Source organism: Phyllostomus discolor, chromosome 4, assembly GCF_004126475.2.
Source record: "Phyllostomus discolor isolate MPI-MPIP mPhyDis1 chromosome 4, mPhyDis1.pri.v3, whole genome shotgun sequence".
Classification (NCBI taxonomy): Eukaryota; Metazoa; Chordata; class Mammalia; order Chiroptera; family Phyllostomidae; genus Phyllostomus; species Phyllostomus discolor.
Window position 1 is genome coordinate 53,977,215 of NC_040906.2, and position 23,634 is coordinate 54,000,848.

The following is a 23,634-nucleotide window of genomic DNA, read 5'->3' on the forward strand; positions in this document are numbered from 1 at the left end:
TTTTGATTGAAGGTTCCTAAATTCAGTCAGAAATTTCTCCTCCCCTCTTTGTTCCTAGGGAGGTATGGGGGGGTGGAGGGCGGGGCAACCTCTCCCTATCTCTTCTCCCTCCCCTGCTTTCCTCTTCCCACACCTGGTTTGGACTTTAACTCTCACCAGAGGGACAGTCTCTTCTATTTTCTCCACAGTGAATCTACAACTCTTAACTTTCCACACCCTTGTCCTTCTTTCCTTCATGTTGCAACTATTTTTGCCTTCAAATAGTCCTTTTGGTTCACAGTCGTGTAAGTACCACAACCGCTAGAGCACGAACGATGCTATAAGCAAACGCGCACTTTTTTTGCATACACGTTAATTACATCCCTCTGTTCCACTCAGTGGCCTCCACAATGTCCCACCTGACTGTTAGACATACTGTTTCATGTCACACGAGATTAAAAGAGGCACAGGGTTAGACTAATCACTAATTTACACTGTTCCCACAGACAAGCTTCTTCTCTGAATTTGAGAATAAACAAACAGGTCTCGAAGAAGCCCACATTTATCCAGCTTCTACCCATTTTGGTCTAGTTGCAGTGCCTGCACCCTCCAAGGGCACACTTTGCAGGATGGGGTACTCGAAAGTTAGTTCCCACACCCAGGCGAGAAGGTATCGAATGAGTTCAGATTGCTAATTGTGGTCATGACAAGTCACATCCCAGGAGAGGAGAATCGTACCTTTGTAATCGCAGTGAAGACCTTTTCCAGGATGGCATTTGGCTGGGCAATCTGTGGTCCGTTGACCTGAATGTTGAGGGCTATTGCACATGGTTTGGCCACAAACCTAAAAAAAAAAAGTCCCAAGTTATTCTTTCTATAGCTGTCCTTAATGTTACCTGTTACACATTACTCAATTTGCCCCCAAAATACAATTTTATTGGATGGACATCACCAGCACTCACACTGGTAACTGCACAACTGATTTAATAGTTTTTCTCTCCTTCAGTCCCACAGAAGGAGCAGGAGAAAACCCTTTTAAAACAGTTAAACCTCTTGACCCTCAAGTTCTAATGAGACTGAACAGACAATTAAATGACAAACATCAGTGTGTAAGTGAGATATAACCAGCCAAACAAATCATGACTTTTGGAATAGAATCATTTATAGCTTTCTTACTGACACCTGAATAGCACTAGTCAATGTTATACTTTCCCGACGAGACAGTGTTTACTAAGCATGTGATTACACATGCAGAGGGTGTGCTTTTGATCATCCTAGTCATAAAATGGACTGACTGTCTTTGTTTCTGTAATCAAAGTGTTCTATATTCAGTTCCAACTCTTTATGGCTTCTTAATATTTTCTGCTTTGTGGTTATTTGCATCTTTCTCATAAGGAGTAATGAAGGGTGTCAAACAGCATGATGTCCCAGTCAGGCTGAGAAGTCTGAAATGATTACGAGCACCAGCAGCAGGTGACTATGTCAAGAACGGGAAGCCTCAGCTTCATGTTTGCTGTGTGAGGTATGAAAGAAGTACAGGCACAGGGCATGGGGCCCCAAAGGCCGGTGACATATGTCTAAAACCTTTTTAAAAAGAAATGGTACTGATTGCCCTAGCCAGTGTGGCTCAGTTAGTTGGGTATTGTCCTACAAAGCAAAAGGTTGTGGGTTCGATTCCCAGGCAGCACACATGCCTGCGCTGTTCAGTCCCCAGTCAGGGCATGCACAAAAGGCAACCAATGGATGTTTCTCCCCATCTCTTTCTCCTTCCCTCCTCATCTCTCAAAAATAAGTGAGTAAAAAAATGAAAAAAATGAAAAGAAAAAGTATTTACAAATTTAAGGGCTGTTTTGTACTAAATGTTCAAGAAATAAGGCTCTGTAATTGTTCCTTTTGGTAGTGGCATTTAACACATTCTACTAATACAAAATAATTTAATAATGTAATATAATACAAAAGTATCGGTAAGATGAATTTAATGTTGGCCAACGGCAACAAGGGATAAATGTGCAAAACAGATCACGACCAAATCTTAAATGAAGTGTTTCATAACAATCATTGATGAGGTTATAGACGATAAACAAAGCAGAAATTTAAGAGAGTCAAGAATTCCACTCTACAGGATCTCTTCAAAAGCAACTTCCTCAACTTTGCTCTCATTTTCCAGCACCTTACAAAAGCATTGAAAAAGGTTCTTCTAGTATCTCCTACACAATACCATGTTTTATACCTCTCTCCTATTTCACTTTTAAGCTTCAAAGTACTTTTTAAAAACTCTTCTCCACATTTTGAGAACTAGTGCCATAGCACTGTGAAGGTGGCATATCTCTTGATCACCAAACATTCCATTTTGACAACCAAAGTTATGAAATAAATGTCATGCTCAGTAAACAGAGTTCTAAAGCAACGTCCAAGGCCAGGTAGGAGCCGTCTCTGCTACTACCTGGCTGTGGCAACCTCGCGGCAGAAATTACTCTCTCTGAGCCTCGATATCCTCATATGTAAAAAATTATAATAATTACATATGTATATAAATGGCATGTGTATACAAACCCATGTGCTTAAACACAATGTTAAACATTTAACATATGTTAAAACATAATGTCACAGAGTCTCTCTGTAAAACTCCCTGACGGGAGCCATGTGCGTGTTTTTGTATCACAGCATTTCCACTCCGGGGCCTTTCTGGGCCAAGGAACCCAGTTACTCAGCTCCCGCTACACTGTGCCAAGCCACGTGCAGCCAACAGATTCTAAAGCACCAAGCAAAAAAGAAGAGACCAGAAAATAAGACAGGCAACAGAAACAGACAAGGGTCTCATGCACAGTAACCACTGGTCTCAGTTTGCCCTTGCAGTCAGGCTGTCCTTGCATCGCTATTAATGGCACCACCTTTACTGCCGAAAGCATCCCTGTTTGATATACTGCCACAATAATTTTTTAAAGTGTCCTCATTGGGACCATAAACTGTAATAACAACCATCATCAGGCCAAGGGTGGTAGAGTCCACACCTACAATGCCATTAGGGATCTTGTTCATCTGTACCTGGCCTTCTCTGAGGACCCAAAACTTTCCAGCTCCCCTCTCCATCCTCCTGGCCCTCCAGGGTGCGGTGCTCACCCTTAGCACAGTACAGGTGGTATGAACATGTGTTCCCCTCATCCCTGGGTGTGTGGCCTCTCTGAAGGCAAGAATGGTGTCAGCAACAGTCCACATCTATAGAGCCCAGCACACAAACTCATTTAATCCACCCTCAGTGGGATGAGGCAGGATTGTGTCACTGCCACTTCACAGAGAGGGTCAGAGAGATCCATGGCCTCTGCCTCCAGGAGCGGAGAAGCAGAGGATGGCACATTTCTTTCCCACAAAGGGCGATGTTATCATCAACTCCCCATCTTGATTTACTGGCCGGCTGGGTCCCAAAATCTGAGGATTAGCGGGGATAAGTATGGTATGATGCGTGACAAAATTAACAGAATTTAACTCAATTTAAAGATTGAAGCTTTTTTCAGAATGCCTTATGGCAGGAATGCACAATAAGCCACATGGACTCTTTGAAGTTATTATGTTATAGAATAGTTTTATATACATGCCTGGCATACAGTGGGCCCTCAACAAATATCTGATGGGTGAATGAATGCACAAATCAGCTAATTCAATGTAAAGTGTCCTTACTATCTCTCCTATAGAGGCTGCGCATTTTAACTCCCTTGAATATGCACATCTACTCAGGGTCCTTGTCTGGGACTGGAAGCCATTTTTAAAATTCCCATTGTCCCTGCAAAGTCAAAGCTGCCCCAGCAGCAAGCACTTGTGTGGGCTCCACCAACACTCCATGAGGCATTTTCCTTTCAATGGATCTAGCAGAGCCAGTCCAACACTTAATTTCCAAGATTTAAAAAGCTTCCCAAGATAGGCAGAAAACATTAATTTCAAATCCTCTATGAGAGGAAAGATATAATTTTTATCTTCCTAATACTATCCCTGATTATTTGAAAATACAGAAATTTTATGTGTGTTTACTCTCCAAAGAATTTGTGAATCACTGCTAACATTTTTCTTTTCAGAGAGCATACGAGACACCAAGTAAAACACTGCCTACTGCCATGGTCGATTAGAAAAAAGCTGGATTTTTCCATCCACCCAACACTGGCTCTGACAGAAGTTAAGTGCTGAACAGCCGACTTTCATAGGGTTGTCTTAAAAGAGACCAAGAAATGGACGGTGTAGAGAGCCTACAAAATATCAGTTAAAAGGAAATGTGTCTTTTCAAGCTTTGAAGATTACCTCTACCTGGAAACGTTCACCAATTACTTTTTTTTAAAATCAAAAGCAGCAATGCCCCCTTCAAAAGATCAAACATGTATAAAGTTCTTTTATGTAGTATAACATGCTACTCAAAAGTAAAAACAAAAATAAGGATGAAAGCTTTGAAAAATACTAGTCTCAATTTAAAAGTAGAGAACACCAAAAATATTCTTACTTTTTAATTCTATTTGACAATATGTATTTCTATTTTTTAAACACGAATTGGATATCTCTGCAGTGGGGAGGCACTGGGGGCCATGGTGTGGCTAAAGGTATTTAGAAAACACAAAGTGATTCTTGCAGTCAAACACATTTACAACATGGAAAGGAGATTAATAAAAAAATAACATTAACTGCGTATATGTCAGTTCTAACGACTCAATACGATGAAATCATCTTCAGTGGGAAGCTTGGCCAGACTTAGGCCTTTCTAACTCTAGCATTTCTTCCACTTTTCAAAATAATTGGAAGGCTGGGGTGGTAGATACACAAACCTACACATGGTAAAATTGTATAGAATTAAATTGTACACACAGCTACAAACTGGGGAAACTGGGGAAATTTGAGTAAGTTCAATAGACTGCATCAATGTCAGCATTCTGGTTGTGACATTATAGCACAGTTTTACAAAATGTTTCCATTGGAGGAAAATGGGTAAAGGGCGAATGAGCTCTAGTATATTACTTCTTACAATTGCATGAGTTTACAATTATCTCAATAAAGATTTCAATTAAAAACTAATTGGAAGGGACATTCTCCTTTTGATATGGAGGAATGAGTTCCTAATACACTGATTATTTTGTCTTTAAAAACTCTATACAACATACCAACCTTCCAAAACAAAACAAAACTACCCGAGGGCCTGGAGACTGAGTTAAAGCAAGTAGACTTCGGAGATGAGTCAAAAGTTGGAGCAGGAAAGCAGCAGACAGCAAGCTCCCTGGCTTATTTATTTATACATTTATTTTGCAGCATTACTGAGATCAGACAATCAGAGCAGCAGATTTAACTTTGATAGGAAAACACACTCTGTAATAGGGGAAGCAGAGAAGGTGCCTGGGGAAATCAGAGAGTGACTAGAGAACAATGCAGGGGGAAAACAGAGAAGCTGACCCCCAATTCTGTGTGTAAAGTAAGATTGTTCGGGCTGCCCTGGGAATCATGAATGCACAAGGTAAACTGAAAGCAGCGGGAGCTAAGGCTTAAGGGAGGCACCCAGACAGAAGCCCCTGTCCACAGCAGGCGTGACAGGCTGCAGTCTGCATCAAAGTGAATTGCTCATTAACACAAAACATAAACACTTCTCAGAGCAATGTAAAAAAAAATACAGAATTTCCACAACATAACTTTCACAATGTCCAGGATACAATCTAAAATACTGATGAAGAAGGAAGAAAATATGACCCAATTTTAAGGGAAAAAAACATGCAAAGGCATTCAGAGAACTTAAAGATAGGTCAATATAAACTATGCAATCTGGAAAAAGAAAGAAAGAAAAAGTAGAAAAATAAACAAGCCAAGAGGACTTGTGGAACAATTTCAAAAAGGCTAACCTATGGGTGATTGGGGTTCCAGGAAAAGAAAAGGAGGTAGGCTGGGGAGAAGGAAATATTAGAGGAACTAATAGTCTACAATTTTCCAAATATGATAAAATGTATATTAAAAAAACCAGATTTTTAAGAAGCTCAAGAACCCCCAAAAGAGAGAAGTTCAAAAAGAGGAAAACCTAGACAAATCATAGTCAAACTGATGAAAAGCAAAGAGAAAGAGGAAATATTAAAAGTCACCAGACAAAAATGGCCTGTTATATACAAAGAACAATAGTTTGAGTAAGGGACTTCTTATCAGATATAATGAATGCTCAATGACAGTGAAACGACATCTTTAACATGCTAGAAACAAACAAACAAAAAAATGGTCATCCCAAAACTCTACATCCAGCAAAATTATCCTTCAAAGAATGGAGGTGGAAGGAAAACGAAGCGAATTTGTTTGCCCCCAGACTCCCACTTCAAGAAAACTAAAGGAAGTTCTTTGGCCTAAAAGGAACCAAAACCAGACGGAATTTAAATCTTCAGGAATGAATGGAGAACATAAAAAACAGCAAATATACTGGTAAATCCAAAAGTGCTTAGAAGTTCTTTGAAAGAAATCACAACCTATTAATAACCAATGAAATAGTTACCTCCAATTATGAGCACTAACATGTGCCCCACCCCAGAATGCACTGGAAAGGAACCTAAGTATGGACATGTAGACATTCAAGAAAGCAGCAATGAGGAGAAGTGATTGAATCAGCTCACTACTACCTGCACACCTGCACTTCCACAGACTCCAAGATGGAGTGACCCATAATGGAGAGACTATGGCTTTGGTCGCATAACTGTTACAAATTTTAAACTTATGAAAACAGTATAGATTGGATTTGGAAAGCTACTATATGGGCACGTGTTTAGATATACATGTGTGCATGTGCCAGAGTGAGGAGGCGTGTTTGTATGACTGTGTGTTCTACAGTCTTATCTAAGATAAAACCATTTCAAGAAAACTCATAGGTAGTGGAAAGAAACCCAGGAAGGAGACAGGAAATTTTCCTGTCTCCTGATATTTTCTAGCAGTTACTATGTGTCAAGTGCTTTGCCAAATAAATTTTTTTAAAGCCCAATAACAACTCTTTGAAGTAAATATAAGTCCCATTTTACAAAAACATAAACTAAATTTCAAAGAAGTTAAGGGATCTGCCCAAGGTCTTTAAAGCTTAAAGTAGAAAGCTTAGACAAGATTAAGACCCAGTCAATCTTAACACAATCTATTCATACAAGCAATATTTTCTCCTTTTCCTAAAATAATAAAAGATATGTAGATTAAAGAGATATTGTTAAAATATTTGTGATATGGTCATGTACTTTCACTCAGTATTCCTACTTTTATGAATTAAACAATTTTAGGACTGTATCAATGTAACTACTCTTTAACAGTTAAAGAGCTGAAATTATATTCGGCCCTTTGAAAGCAACCACAAGGCTGATGTGGCCCCTGGTGAAAGTGAGTTTGACACCTCTGATCTAAGGAAATATGTCCAACAAAGGAAAAAGCCATGAAAGTAAAGATTTTCATGCACTGTTATTCCTAATAGAAAAACTGGTAAATAATTTAATGATCTGCTAACAAATAACTCATTGAACACCTATGCTACATCAGCCCTGCTCTAAGTGTTGGAGACACAGCAGAGAACAAAATCCCTGCTTTTATGGAGCTGATATTCTAGCAGTAGGCAGATAAAAAATGAAGCAGTGTTAGCTAAAGGGTATTATACTAAGTAAAATAAATCAGAGAAGAACAAATATCATGTAATGTCAGTTATATGTGAAATTTTAAAAACACAAAATAAATGAACAAACAAAACAGAAACAGACTCATAGATACAGAGAACAGACTGATGGTTGCCAGATGGGAGGGGGATAGGAAGCTTGATGCAAAAGTCGAAGGGATTAAGAAATATAAATTGACAGTTACAAAATAGTCATGAGGATGTAAAGTACAGCATAGGGAATGTAGTCAATAATATTGTAATGACTGTGTGTGGTGCCAGGTGGGTACTAGAATTTCTGGGGAGCACTCCATGCTGTACACCTGAAACTAGTATAATATTGACTGACAACTGTAATTGAAAAAACACTTTTAATTAAAAATAAAATAAAATAAAATAATAAAGTAAAGCAGCACATGTGACACAAGACAATGAAAAGTACTATAGAAAAAAAAATTAAGCCTGCCAAGAAGGATGGACTTGCAGTTTTTAGTATTTAATAGACTTGTCATAGAAGGCCACTGAGAGTGTGAGAAGACTCCTGAGAAGGAAGAAAGAAAATAAACTCGAAATAAAGTGGGGAAAAGGACATTCTGGAAAAAAACAGAAATCAAAGGCAAAGGCTCTGAGGAAGGAGTATGACCGAGACTTGGAAGGCACATCCAAAGGCCAGCGTGGCTGGTGCAGAGCTCGTTGGAGCTGGAAGAGAATGGGGCAGGGGGGCAGGGCAGAGAGGGCAGGCAGCTACATTATCCACCTTGTGGGCTATGGGGAAGCTTTGGTTTTGATCCTGAGTGAGGCAGGAAGCCACCGCAGGACACGGAGAGGATAACCTGAATGACCGATTTCCATTTTAACAAAATCACTGGCTCCTCTGTTGGGAACAGGGTGAAGGGCAGCAAGAATGGGAGGGAGCAGGGAGGCCGAGGGGGAGGTTGCTGCAGGCACCCAGCCAGCAGATGATCGCAGCTCCCTGGGAGTTGTGCAAAAGAGGGGTGAGAAGTGATCAATCCTCACAGGTTTTGGACCAGAGCACCTGAAAGGATAGAGTTAGGTTGAAAGGTGGTAAGTGTGAGGTTTGCTTATTAGGCTGTTAGGCTTCTAAGTGGAGATGCCAAGTTGGCAATTGTATATAGTATTCTGGAGTTCAGGAGAGGTTTGGACTAGATATTCAGATTTGGAATCATCAATGTACAGATGGCATATAAACCCATAAGACTAATGAAGTCACCTGGGCAGTGTGTGTAAAATAAATGAGAGAAGAGATAGGGTGACTCCCATGTTTAATGTTTAAATAAACTAGAATATAAAAACTCACATGAAATATAGCTCATAAAAAGGATGCTTCCATAAACTACAGGGAGGGGCAAAAATAGGTTTATAGTTGTTTGCATGGAAGATATTACATTAGTAAATATACGAATAAACTGTTTCACATACTCATAACTGTAAACCTACTTCTGCCCAGCCCTGTGTATGTGAACCATGAACCTGGACAATGCAATGGCATTTTGTAAGGCATACTATGTATAAGAAAAGGATAACTCCACAATAAAGCATGACACAGGAAAAAAACTGAAAAGTGACAGTCAATATGTTTTATCAGAAGAATTTACTGATGTTCCTTCTACTGTTGAGAAACAATAATCCAGGTGTCGTTCATAAAAGCATAATGAAACTAGCAGTGAAAGAGAATTATGGACTGTGCCAATTTGTACATAGTCCATGTTCCCCAAGAGCTCAAGAAATACTTAACCTTCAGATCCTACTGAGCCTTCACTTTTGTGACTTCAGTGGATTTGAAAAGTGGTGCCCAATACAGAATGTGTAACAGAAAGCAAGTACCAGGCACGCCTTCAAACAAAGATAACATTTGAGCATTTTTCTGCTCCCTCACACACTCTACCACGTTCTTATACATTACTATATTTTCATTAAACAAAATTGCATCACACCATATGTATTTAGTAATTTGCTTTATTTTCCTACTTAGAACATTTCTCCCAGGAAATTACGTATCCTGGAAAAACACAGTATTTGATGGTTACATTGACTTAGGTTGAGCTTATTTTTTGCTGTTTTGAAGACTCAGGAAGCAGCTGCTGGACCCTTTCTGAAAGGAGTACAAAGCTGTGGTCAAAGTGACAAAATGTTACCACAATATAGATCAAACAAAGGTGAATTTAAAGGATTAAATTCTTCGGATTGACCATTGAAGTGACTTGTCACTAAAGGATAACTCTCCATTCTTCCACGAGTTTGAGCTCTACCATCTGCATTTCTATCACCCTTACTAGCTAACGTTTTCAAAGTTTCATAGAAATCATAAAGTTTTGAAGAGAGCCCTGGATGGGTAGCTCAGCTGGTTAGAGCATCATCCCAATACGCCAAGGCTGAGGGTCTGATCCCTGGTCAGGACACATACAAGAATCAACCAATGAATGCATCAATAAGTGGAACAACAAATCGATATTTATCTATCTCTCCCTCTCCCTCTTTTCCTTTTTCCCTCTCTCCCTCCCTAAAAAACAATTTTTAAAAAAAGCTTTGAAGGGGAAAATTTCTAGACTCTTCTATATCCTGAATTTTTACATTTTTAAAGATTTTCTTTTGTTAATATTTGACATAGTTTTCTTCTTTAATTTTATTTTTAAGATTTTATTTATTTAGCCCTGGCTGGCATAGCTCAGTGGATTGAGTGCGGGCTGGGAACCAAAGTGTCCCAGGTTCGATTCCCAGCCAGGGTACATTCCTGGGTTGCAGGCCATAACCCCCAGCAACCGCACATTGATGTTTCTCTCTATCTCTATCTCCCTCCCTTCCCTCCCTAAAAATAAATAAATAAAATCTTAAAAAAAAAAGATTTTATTTATTTATTTTTAGAGACAGGGAGAGAGAAAGAGAGGGAGAGAAACATCAATGTGTGGCTGCCTCTCGTGTGACCCCTGCTGGGGACCTGATTTGCAACCCAGGCATGTGCCTTGACTGGGAATTGAACCAGTGACCCTTTGGTTTGCACGCCCACAGTCACTCCATTGAGCCACACCAGCCAGGTCATTTTTAATGATTTTTGATGACCAGTAGCAAATGGGGAACAGAATAAAAATAGGCAAGTGGCAGAATGGAAAACAGGAATATCAATAAGCATACAAAAGGATACTCAATCTCATCAGGAAAATGCAATAATACCATTTCACACCTTTGAGGCTGGGTGTGACACTATGAAATATAGTGAAGATTTGGAAAAACAACAATGCCTATAAAATGCTCATGGAAGTTTAGTAAAGCATGCATAGAGGATACAAATGTGCATGGTTCACAAACAAGCAACAATTACCTATAAACATGTGAAAAGATGATCATCTTCAATTTTAAAAAATGGTATCATTTTCACCTGTAACATCTGAAAAAATCTAAATTTTGATAAATTCCAACACTGGCAACAGTAAGGAAAAATAGCTACTCTGGTAAACTGATGCTGGGTCTCTGAACTGGTCTAATCCATCTCTGAAATGCAATTTACTGGTATTTGGCAAATTGTTAAAATGCATAAGCCCTTGTGGGCATTAGTAATTTTATATCTTACTAAAAACATACCCTACAGATATACTGGCATTTTTAAAAATGAAGTTTATTGCAGTATTGCCTGAAATAACAACAACAAAACAAAAGACAGGAAACAAATATTTATCAGAAGGATACATGTGAAATATGGTATGCCCACACAAGGGAATTCCATAAGGTCGTTAAATTGAGGTGGATTTGTTGTGCTTCAAGACACAACAGTAAATATAAAATGTAAGATACAGAACAGTATAATAGCTCATTTGTGGTTAGAAGAGTAGCAAAAAATGCTACTTTTTTGCTACTTTTATCAGAAGAGCAGCAAAAAAATTTTAATGGTGATAATCTTTCAGGGTTAAAAAGATTAATTTACATTTTATACCTTTCTATACTGTTTTAAGTTTGTACAAATGTATGACGTATATTTATTTTATTTTTCAAAAGATTTTATTTATTTATTTTTAGAGCGGGAAGGGAGGGAGAGAGAGAGAGAAACATCAATGTGCAGTTGCTGGGGGTCATGGCCTGCAACCCAGGCATGCACCCTGACTGGGAATCGAACCTGTGACACTGATTTATATTTATTTTAAAGGTAAACACCATTTCAATACTTTCAGTGCATAGCTAATAACATGGAAAAATGCCCAGAAGCAAGGTGTAAAGTAATATTTATATGATGATTATTTATAGATAAATTTCTGACATATGAGGAATAGAATGAAGAAATAAAATGGAGTCACTATAGTCAGGCTGCTAAATTACTAAAACCAAGTAGGTTGGGGCATGAAGAAACAATTCTATCCCTGTTTCAACAAGCCTGGGATCTTCAACTTTTGAACTTTCCAGTCCTACATCAATGCCTGGATATACATGAAACCTCCAGATAAACCTCTGGTTACCACTGAAGGACCAAGGAAAGAATGTTCACATACCCAGACTGCCTGAAATCCAGTATGCAGCCACCAGTCATTTAGGGGATTACCGTCTCAGACCAATACAGAGGCTAAGAATTCAGAGCTGATTCTTCCCAAGAATGTATATTTCATGATAAGAACATTTAGTTGCTCTTTCTTCTTTGAAAGACTCTGGATATTTATAGTTTGCAAACCCTAAGACCCTTGAATAAATCTTTGTCATTTGTTTCTAACCAAAGCCTCCTGATTTCATTTATGCTCAGCTGACACATAAAAGCTGAGCACAAACACTGAAAGGTCAACCATGCCTATTGCCAAATAACAGGTTTGTGGCTTACTTTAATATTCCTTTTTATGCTTTTCTATATTTTCCAACATCTTAAAATGAGAATGGAAACTTTTAATAACAAAATTTAAAAAACTAAATTTCTTTAAAAAAATAGAGATGAACAGTTTGATCTCTATGCCAAGTAACACTCAAAACCTCAAGGACACAAAAATCAAACTTGGCGAGTCCTGTCATGGCTGCATTTGAGCTCATTCCATGGAGCTCTTTAAGCAAAGGACTGAACCGTGACTGAGATGAGGGAGAGATTAGTAAATGCAAGAAAAATACAATGCCATTTTAGTACCTCATTAAGTAAAGGATGAAATTCAAGTCAATGGGATTACCAAGAGATAGAAAACTATGATGAAGTTACATCAAGAAAAATGTTACCAAATTAAATAAATAGCCTGAGAAGTTTGAGATGCCTCCAGGAAAAAAAAAAAATTGCTTCTGCCTGTGCTTGGAGAGAGACACCACAGAATTTCTCAATTTCCTTATCTAGAAAATGAAAATCATAATTACCTTCTGTCTTATGTCGGAAAATATTTCTAAATTATTGACCTCTTGAGACCAATTGAAAAAAGGATAAAAAGAGAGGAAGATGATATGCATATGGGTGTGCAGGCAGAAGATAATACTCTTTTTGGGACAAAATACAGATTTTTTCCAGGTAGACTCTACTCGGAGCTTGCAATATTGAAAAGCTAGTTAGTATTTTTGAACCCTAGTTACCATGATTATAAAATGGAGACAATAAAACCTATTTTGCAAGTTTTGTGTAAGCATTGACAGAAAGAATATAAACCTCACACCACTGCATTCACCATCTGGAGAGTATTCAGTAGGTGCTGGGTAGTCTTAAATTTTTATTACAGGAAACATACCTTTCACACATTAGGAGGACCTCTAGCCTGTGCTGGTCGGAAACTCACATAGGAAGTTTGTTATGTGGTAGACATTTAGACAGACAAGAGCAAGGCAAGAATGATGGGCCAAGTACAGAAGGTCACCAGGGCAGAAAACCCTGAGTACCTAGCAACAGGCAAAATTGAAAAAACACAGACCTCACCCCCATGGTGACCTTTCCTCCCCTAGCATACAGCTGATCATGAGGCTTAGACCCCCTGCCCTTTCATATAGCTGGTCATTCGGTTTTGACCATCCCTTGTCTTTTCTTCCCCTGGCAAGGCTGTTAATCAACTCCCTTAACAGGGAGGGGCAAGGGGGCCAGAGAATAGCCCTGAAGCAGTAAGCCCCCAGGACAATGAGCTTCTGACCCACACCAAACACATGTAAGCCTCAGGTGTGTTTCAGCTCCAGGACCAGAAAAAAGCAGCAAGACCAGGTAAGTGACATCATGGCTGGCATCAGGGCCAGATGTAATGACAGATGGCACCCTACCCTAATGCTGACCAATCAGTAGAGTGCATGACCCAGAAAGGACACACCTGGAAAGCTGATGAATATTCTACTGGGACCCTCCCACCTCCAAATAAATACCCCCAAAACAGAGGGCCCAGCGCAGCTATCTGCATGAATTACAACCAGGCTTTTCTCTACCTCCTTCCCCCAGGCAAGTATTCCTTGCCTCTCTCCATCTCCTGAGCTCCAAAGGCCTCTTTGCCTCTATAACTTGTCCTCTGAGCCCTCGAAACTCAGCTGGCTCACTTCTTCTACCTGAGGGACTTTCTAAGTAAACTTTCTCACATAATTTGAGTCCTGGCCCTGAATTCTTTCTTAGCCAGAACTCAAGTACTGAGCTTGCTGAGCTGAGGTCCTATCTGACTCTGCCAGGTGCAGTTTCACTGCCAACAGTTACAGGAAGAACACAAAGATGGCAAAAACTTACTAAAGAGCCAGATAATTTAAGAGCTTATGTCACTTGGTCCAGCCTCCTTCCTCCAGGCCAGATTTTTTCCCTATAGAGAGATCATTCAAAAACTTCCTTCAGGAATGAAGCCTCCCTGTACATTTCTTTGAAATTTCCTGTGAATCTATAATTGTTTCAAAACAAAGTTAAAAAAAAAAAAAAACAACTTCCCTTGGTGTCTTTAGTTTTTTAATCACACTTGACTCAAAATGCTCCTCCTCTATCATTCTTTCTTGCTGAAATGTAAATCCATTTCCTCCTTCCTCAGCCCTCCAGAGAGATGAATAGTACAGTGAATAACCTCAAATATTTGAAAGCACTGATTATGCACTCTTCTCTCTTCAAGAAGAAACAGCCTGGATCCTATAAACTTTTCTGCAACCATCTTTTTCTAACTTTAAATTTTTAGTTTTTAGTATTTAAGGAGTATTTTCTGAGTCTAACTTCATTCTATTCTTTAAGGAAATGGAAGTGACCCTTAGACAATAGCTGCTTTTATTAATAATAATTGGCAGGGACTTGTTTAAAAAAATTCACAAGCAGCTTTCTAAAAATTACACCACAATCATAAATAGCTGTGGTAAAGAGACCTGTCAGCCTAGTCCACTCCAACCGCACCATTATCAGAGGTGTGGATCAGAGATGGGAAGGCCACCAGCTGCGATAAACTTGAGAGCTAAGATCCTGGTAAAGCACAGGCTGATCTGAGAAATGTCAACACTGTCTCTCCTTGCTAAGCATGTCCAGGATGCTGAAAAAAAAAAAAAATAAAATAAACAGAAACTCTAGACTTGTGATATTTCACCATGAGTTTATTTCAACTACTTGAAAAACATGGAATCTAGCTGTTAAAGGGTAAGTTCATAAAATTCTAAGAAATTGTGCCTTTATTTTAACAATGAAAAATGTGCCCCTGAATTTTGCATAAAATAAGATATAAAAGGCAGTAAAGATACTTATAAAGAGAAAAAACTCTATAGCACATATTTACATATGAAAATACCCTTGTAGTCAGGGAAGTAAAGACAGAACCACTAGGAGTTAGCTGATTTTTTCATAGCATTATGATGCTACAAGTTAGGTCTGGGAGAGTTCAGAGCCTTCCTGTAATGCATTAATCCTTTAATTCCACTACATTTGCCAGGTGCCTTAAATTCACAAGAGCTTTCACGCTTTATCTCAGTCAATCTTCCAAACGTCCCCAAGGAATATGCAAACAGATTTTATTACCACTGTTTTACAAAAGAGGAAAAGAGTTCTTTCAGTGTTTCAGTGACTTGAACTAAAAACTAAGGGGCAGTGGTACATGTTCATAACCCTTGTTATTGTACACCAAGAACTGTGCTCTCCCAGTATTTCTGACTGTTTTCAATCAGTCACACATGCTCATGGATCTGTGAACATCTCTTTCAGTCTGGATATCAGTATCACGAGAACTGTCCACTGCTGCCTCAAAACCATGAAATGTGGTCATCAATGAACAATGCCTGCTTTGACTTCTGGTCCACCACTGAAGATTTCTAGGTGTGTATAGACATAAATAGGGACAGTGCCCTTTAGTCTGATGGTGGATTACTAATAACACAATGACTTTACGGAGTTTCAAAACATGAAGGAGAGAATCATAAAGGTTTTCATTTAAGCTTATGATCTACCAATATCCTAAAAATTCCCCCCAGAAAAATTTGATAGCCTAACACCAATTGTAACACCAACTACCTGTCACGTTCCTGTTTCATAAGCAAACATAACTATGAAAAACAAACAATGACAGGAATGGAGAATAACTAGGAGAGCTGACTCTTGACATTAGGAGAATCAGTTTTGTCTCCTATCAAATGATAAAAGTTGGATGACAGCCCATGTAATGCATTGAGCAAAATGCAAGACCGAGCAGGTCCTCAGGGACTGGTCTCCGTTACCCCTCCCAGCCCCACCCACCCCATTATCATTTAAAGATTCCTAAGGACTCAGCAAATTGTTTCATATGGACAGAGATTGAGTCTAATGAAAGCGTTACAATATTTATTTGACTGCCATAATAGTTTGCTTTAATTCAAGACCTCATACTTTTTAGAAGTAATCAGGCTCCTAACTTCATGTGACTTCATACTGAGTCTTGTCTAACTTTTAGAAGGTGAGGAAGCTGAGGTCAGAGGAAGGTACTGTTCCCAAACCTAGAAGCCAAACTGACCCAGAACACACAGCCTCTGTCGGCTGCTGTTTCCTTTCTTTTCTCCTATTGGACATGCTATTCCAGGATTGAACTGTGTTGTGAAAATGTGAACCTAACAAATTTGTTTGCAGGTGATTTGTTTGCAAATCCTTCAAGTTCTTCTACAACTTCTGCCCAACTAACTCCCTATATGTCGTCAATGGACAGTGTGTGTTTCGGGCAGTGAGCTTTCACATAACACTTCCACATGGCTTAGAGGTTTTCTCTTTAATGCTGTGTGTACCCTCAAGGATCTTGTCTGGAAAACAAAAACCATGATATATTTTTAACAGAAAGAATTTAATACAAGGACCTAGTTAAATTGGTACAGGAATAGTAAAAGATGCAAGGTAACCCTGAGATGTCACAGAGGAAGTCTTAGGTAGGGGTGAGGGAACGGAGTAGAGGTTGGGGGGAACCCCCCTTTCCCCACCCTACCATAGAGCTAGACCTGGACCCCTAAGGAGAAGGCAGTCCCTAACTGAGGACGATGACTGAGAGGGAAAAGTCAGAAACTGAAATCCATTGCTAAAAACAAACCACCTCTGCTGGTGAAGAAGAACCACTGTTGAAATGACACTTTCAGGAAAGGAGGTAAACAGGAGAAGCATGTCTGCTGTCCCTCCTCCAGCCATGCAGCCCTCTCTAGCACCCGATATTGGAAGAAACCACACAGAGAAAGTGCTGGCATCGGAGCCATGTGGTTTTTAGGGCCACAGTCCCAATGCCACAAACAAAATTAGAAGGGTGTGTTTGTCACTCAGAGCTGATAGCTCAATAACCAGCACAGTCTTCCTCACATGTTCTGAATCTCCAGTCTGAGGACACTCCTGCCAGCTGGGCTCCCATCTTCATTTGACTGCTGCAGCACAGCTGATGGTGTGTCGGTGGCTGCTGGATAAGAAACTAAAGGGATAGTGATTGGCCAGGACTTTTATTTTCTCCCTCTTCCATTCAAAAGCTTCTGCTGTCATGCCTCTGGCACATGATGTGGGAACATCTGCATTCCAAAGAGTTTGTTTATTTTAGGAAGCCTCGACATATAAAAAGAACCCAAGTAGCTTTGGAAATAGGCGGGTTCAAATCCTGATTTGACCACTTACATACGACCTGTGAGATATCACCTTAGTTTTTTCACCAATTAAGGTAATAATTGACCTAAGTCTATTTTTCTGTGATGCAATTATACCACCAGGACCACGTGGGTTTTTAAAGAATTAAATGAAATACTGGGAGACGGAAGATGGCGGCTTTACTCTAGGCAGCGTTTTTCTCGGCTTCTGTGAAGAGCGGGAAAACTCTTGGATTGATGGAGAAACAGAGCAAGTGGGCTAGGTTATCGAATCACTTTTGAAAGCAGGACATCAAAAATTATTGCACTCACTGGAAAACCAGACGGTGAGGAGTCTGCTACATGACAAAAGGGGCCCAGGGATCAGCGCAGGGTATAGGGGTGTGCAGACCCCAGGCCTGCCCGGTGCTCCAGGGTCTGCCCCAGGGCTCCCGGGAGAGGGAAGTCGCTGCTCCCTCCCCTGAATACAGGGGTGAGCAACTCCAGGGGAGAACGTGTTGCTAGAAGGAACAGATTGGCCAGTTGGACTGAGAAAAAATCGCCTAGGGAATATGAACACCCGCCCACAGACCAGGGAGAAGTGAGGGCCTCTAGCCGACAGGACCAGGGGCAGCCTGGAAGAGTGCCCGCACCCCTAGCCCAGTGGAAGTGCAGATTGGTGGAGAGTATGAGCCGGCCGCGCTCGGCTCGCGCCCCATAGGGAGGCCAGAATCACGTGCTGCAATCCCAGGAGGGGACGTAGGGCTAGGGCTTGGTGTGTTCCTACAGTAGTGGCTCAGAAATTTCCAGCCAGCCTGACAGGGGGAGGGAAAGGTGCCAACACCTGGTTGGAGTGCGGTTCAGCGGGGAACACGGAGCTGGAAACGGCTAGGCTCACACACCATCGGGAAGACTGACCCTCTGGCACCAGTGTGTTTGGGAGCACCCAGGGTACCTGACAGACTTGCTGAGATCTGGCTGAGAAGAGAGAGAAGCATTTCAAAGGTCCCTCAGCCAGCTGAAGACAGCAAGATCAGAAAAACTGGTCTGGCCAGTTAGAAACCAACAAGAGGTTTTTTTCTGTTTGTTTGGTTGGTTTTTTTGTTTTTTGGGGGGGTTTTTTTGGTTTTGTTTGGTTTCTCTGGCTGTTGTTGGTTGATTGATTTTATCTTGTGTTTTATGTGACATTTTATTTTTCAATTCTTATTATTTATATCTCGCAATCCCTTATGTTTCTCTTCCATTCAACCTAATATTATTCTTTCCACTCCAAATTTATCTCTCCTGCACTACATCTTCTGCTTTTCTTTCCTTTTTTTAAATCTTGCAAGTTACTGTAAATTTGTATTATCTTTTTCTCACTTTTCCGACATTTTTATTTTAATAATATTTTGGTATTCTTTTTCTTTCTGTATAATCTTCTTTGCTTGCCTGATTATACTGTCATTTGATAGGTTCCCCCTGGTATCTCAGTCACAAGGTGTTGATAAGTTACTATCCTTCATCTGTGTTCCATTAATACACCTCTCAAGGTTCTATATTCTTTATTCTTGTTATCTAGACCTCATCGATTCTGCCACAAGACTATCACTTTACTATTACTGCTAGTAAGACCTAGTCTATACAATTGTAAATGCTTCTCAATACCCCCACCTGATCTCAGCCCACTTTGCAATTTTCTGAACAATACTATTGTGGGGGTTGTCTCTATTCTTTTACTCACTCCTAAATACTAATCTTTAGTCCAACCCTACCTTAGAATCTGACTTCCCACAGCCTCACAGCTTTCTAGATCCAACTAACAATCCTCTCATCCCCAGTAAGAGTCTTACCTTCTTTCCATCCTTTCTAAAACATGGATAGTGGGGTGGAGGATCATGGTTAACACTATAAGGAGCCAAAGGATAACCCATCTCTTCTCTACTGGCTGCTAAAGTAAATATCATAGTATACTGTCTTGCTGTTTTAAACCATTTTGCCTTACTCCTCCACCTGATCACAAAAAAGAGTAGGGGGAAGCTGTGAACACCAGGATACACAAAGGAGATTGCACCACTGGATCTCACAAATATTCTACCACAGAAGTTCACACCATAATTACAGGGAATCAGAACAGATCAAATTAACAAACAAGAAGAAAAAAGAAGAAACCCACGAACAATAAGAAAACAAAGAAACAACCCCCAATTGAAAGGAAACGAGGAAGCCCCAGGAAAAATGCTAAATGAAATACAGGCAACTCAACTATCAGATAGTGAGTTCAAAACAATGATTACCAGGAAGTTCAATGAACTCACAATGAGCTTTCAGAAATTAGAGGGAAACTACATCAATCTCACTGCAAACTATATAAACATGAAAAAGGAAATAGAAACCCTCAACAAAGGTCAAGAGGAAATGAAGAATACACTTTCTGAACTGAAGAACACAGTAGAAGGAATGAAAAGCAGGATTGATGAAGCAGAAGATCGGATTAGCAAGCTGGAGGACAAAGTAGAAAACAACATCCAGAAAGAGCAAGAAAAGGAAAAGAGGCTCAGAAAGAATGAAGAGGGATTAAGAGAAATGCAAGACAATATGAAACGTAATAATATCCGTATAATAGGGATACCAGAAGGAGAAGAAGAAGAGCAAGGGATCGAAAACCTATTTGAACAAGTAATGAAGGAGAACTTCCCTAATTTGATGAGACAAAAAGTCACACAAATCCAGGAAACACAGAGAGTCCCAATCAAGAGGAATCCAAAGAGACCCACCCCAAGGCACATCATAATTAAAATGACAAAATTTCAAGACAAAGAGAGAATCTTAAAGGCAGCAAGGGAGAAACAGGAAGTAGCATACAAGGGGGCCCCAATAAGGCTAACAGCTGACTTCTCAATGGAAACACTTCAAGCCAGAAGAGAATGGCAAGAAATACTCCAGGTAATGAGAACCAGAGGGCTGCAACCAAGGCTACTATATCCAGCAAGGCTCTCGATCAAGATAGAAGGCCAAATAAGAAGCTTCCCAGACAAAAGAAGTCTAAAAGAATACACCTCCACCAAACCAGCTCTGCAAGAGATTCTAAAAGGACTGCTTCAAGGAGGAGAGAAGAAAGAGAGAGAAAAGAGAGAGGAACACACATACATAAAAGACAATGAATAAGTACCTATCAATAATAACCTTAAACGTAAATGGATTAAATGCTCCAATCAAAAGACATACAATTGCTGATTGGATAAGAAAAAAAGACCCACATATCTACTGTCTACAAGAGACCGACCTCAGGATAAAAGACCTACATAGGCTGAAAATGAAGGGCTGGAAACAAATCTTCCAAGCAAATGGACAGGAAAAAGAAGCCGGTGTAGCAATACTCATATCAGACAAAATAGACTTCCAAAAAAGGTCCATAAAGAGAGACCCAGAAGGTCACTTCATAATACTCAAGGGAAGAATCCTTCAAGAAGACATAAATATTGTAAATATATATGCACCCAACATAGGAGCATCCAAATACATAAAGAAAATCTTAGAGGACTTCAAGACAGATATGGACAGCAACACAATTATAGTGGGAGATTTTAACACCCCACTATCAAAAATGGACAGATCTTCCAAACAAAATATCAACAAAGATATTGTGGCATTGAACAATACCCTTGATGAAATGGACTTTACTGATATATACAGAGCCCTCCATTCAAAAGAAGCTAAATATACATTCTTTTCAAATGTATACGAAACATTCTCAAAGACAGACCACATGATAGGACACAAAACAAGCCTCAAGAATTTCAAGAAAATTGAAATCATACCAAGCATTTTCTCGGACCACAAGGGACTGAAGCTACAAACCAACCCGAAGGAAAAAAGCCAAAAACACTCAAAATCATGGAGATTAAACAGCATGCTATTAAACAATGAATGGGTCAAGAATGATATTACGGAAGAAATCAAAAGGTTTCTGGGAACAAATGAAAATGAACTCACAACAACCCAAAACTTATGGGACACAGCCAAGGCAGTCCTGAGAGGGAAGTTCATAGCGATACAGGCCCACCTAAAAAGGTTAGAAACATTCCAAACAAACAACCTAACCCTACCTCTACAAGAACTCGAGGAACAACAACAAAGGCAGCCCAGAGCAAGCAGAAGGAAGGAAATAACCAAGATCAGAGCAGAATTAAATGACATAGAGACTAAAACCACAATTCTAAGGATCAATGAATCCAAGAGCTGGTTCTTTGAAAAGATAAACAAAATCGCAGACTCATCAAGAAAAAAAGAGAGAAGACCCAAATAAACACAATCAGAAATGAAAGAGGAGAGATTACAACAGATACCACATAAATACAAAGGATTGTAAGAAATTACTACAAAGAACTGTATGCCAAGAAATTTGAAAACCTAGGTGAAATGGACAAATTTCTAGAAAAATATAATCTTCCAAAACTCAATGAAAAAGAAGCAGAAAGCCTGAATAGACCAATAACAACAAAAGAAATTGAAGCAGTAATCAAAAAACTCCCAACACACAAAAGTCCTGGACCAGATGGTTTCACAGGAGAATTCTACAAAGCATTTAAGGAAGAACTAACCCCTATCCTTCACAGACTATTCCAAAAAATCCAAAAAGATGGGAGTCTCCCAAACTCTTTTCATGAGACCAACATCATCCTAATTCCAAAACCAAATAAAGACACAACAAAGAAAGAAAACTTCAGGCCAATATCACTGATGAACATTGACGCTAAAATCCTCAACAAAATACTGGCAAACTGCATCCAACAATACATTAAAAAGATTATACACCATGACCAAGTGGGATTCATTCCAGGGATGCAAGGATGGTTCAATATTCGCAAGTCAGTAAATGTAATACATCACATAAACAAAAGCAAAGACAAAAACCACATAATCATATCAATTGATGCAGAAAAAACCTTTGATAAGGTACAGCACCCATTCATGATAAAAACACTCGGCAAAGTGGGAATAGAGGGAGCATTCCTCAACATAATAAAGGCCATATATGAGAGACCTTCAGCCAACATCATTCTCAATGGGCAAAAATTAAAATCTTTTCCACTAAGATCAGGAACAAGACAAGGCTGTCCACTTTCACCACTTCTATTCAATATAGTACTGGAAGTTTTAGCCACAGCAATCAGACAAGAAAAAGAAATAAAAGGCATTCAAATCAGAAAGAAGGAAACAAAACTGTCACTGTTTGCAGATGACATGATAGTATACATAGAAAATCCTACAGACTCTACCAAAAAACTGCTTGACCTAATAAATGAATTTGGCAAAACAGCGGGATACAAAGTCAATATCCAGAAATTAAAGGCATTTCTGTACGCCAACGATGAAACAGCAGAAACAGAGATCAAGGAAAAAATCCCAGTTGAAATAGCAAAAAGAAAAATAAAATATCTAGGAATAAACCTAACCAAAGAGATAAAAGACCTGTATTCAGAAAACTACACAACACTGAAGAAAGAAATCAAGGAAGACACAAACAAATGGAAACATATACTATGTTCATGGATTGAAAGAATTAATATCATCAACATGTCCATACTACCCAAAGCAATTTACACATTCAATGCAATTCCTATTAAAATACCAATGGTATATTTCACAGACATAGAACAAACACTTCAAAAATTTATATGGAATCATAAACGACCCCGAATAGCTGCTGCAATTTTGAGAAAGAAGAGTAAAGTAGGAGGGATCACAATACCCAACACTAAACTATACTACAAGGCCACTGTAATCAAAACAGCCTGGTACTGGCATAAAAACAGGCACATAGACCAATGGAACAGAACAGAGAGCCCAGAAATAAACCCAAGTCTCTATGGTCAATTAATATTTGAAAAAGGAGGCAGCAACATAAAATGGAGTAAAAATAGCCTCTTCAACATATGGTGTTGGGAGAACTGGACAGCCACGTGCAAAAAAATGAAACTTGAGCACCAACTTACACCATATACAAAAATAAATTCAAGGTGGATAAAAGACTTAAATATACGCGACACCATTAAAGTCCTAGAGGAGAACGTAGGTAGGAAAATCTCAGATATTTCACGAAGAAACTTTTT

At 39.4% G+C, this 23,634-nt stretch overlaps 1 protein-coding gene across 2 annotated transcripts in view; it reads right to left on the reverse strand.

Moving 5' to 3' along the window:
• CERS6 (ceramide synthase 6) overlaps window positions 1–23,634 on the reverse strand; it is a 303,384-nt gene that overhangs the window by 203,360 nt on the left and 76,390 nt on the right. For both annotated transcript variants that reach the window (XM_028510062.2, XM_028510063.2), the window contains exon 2: window positions 718–823. In XM_028510062.2, coding sequence (XP_028365863.1) covers window positions 718–823 — 106 coding nt within the window. The remainder of the gene's footprint in view (window positions 1–717; window positions 824–23,634) is intronic.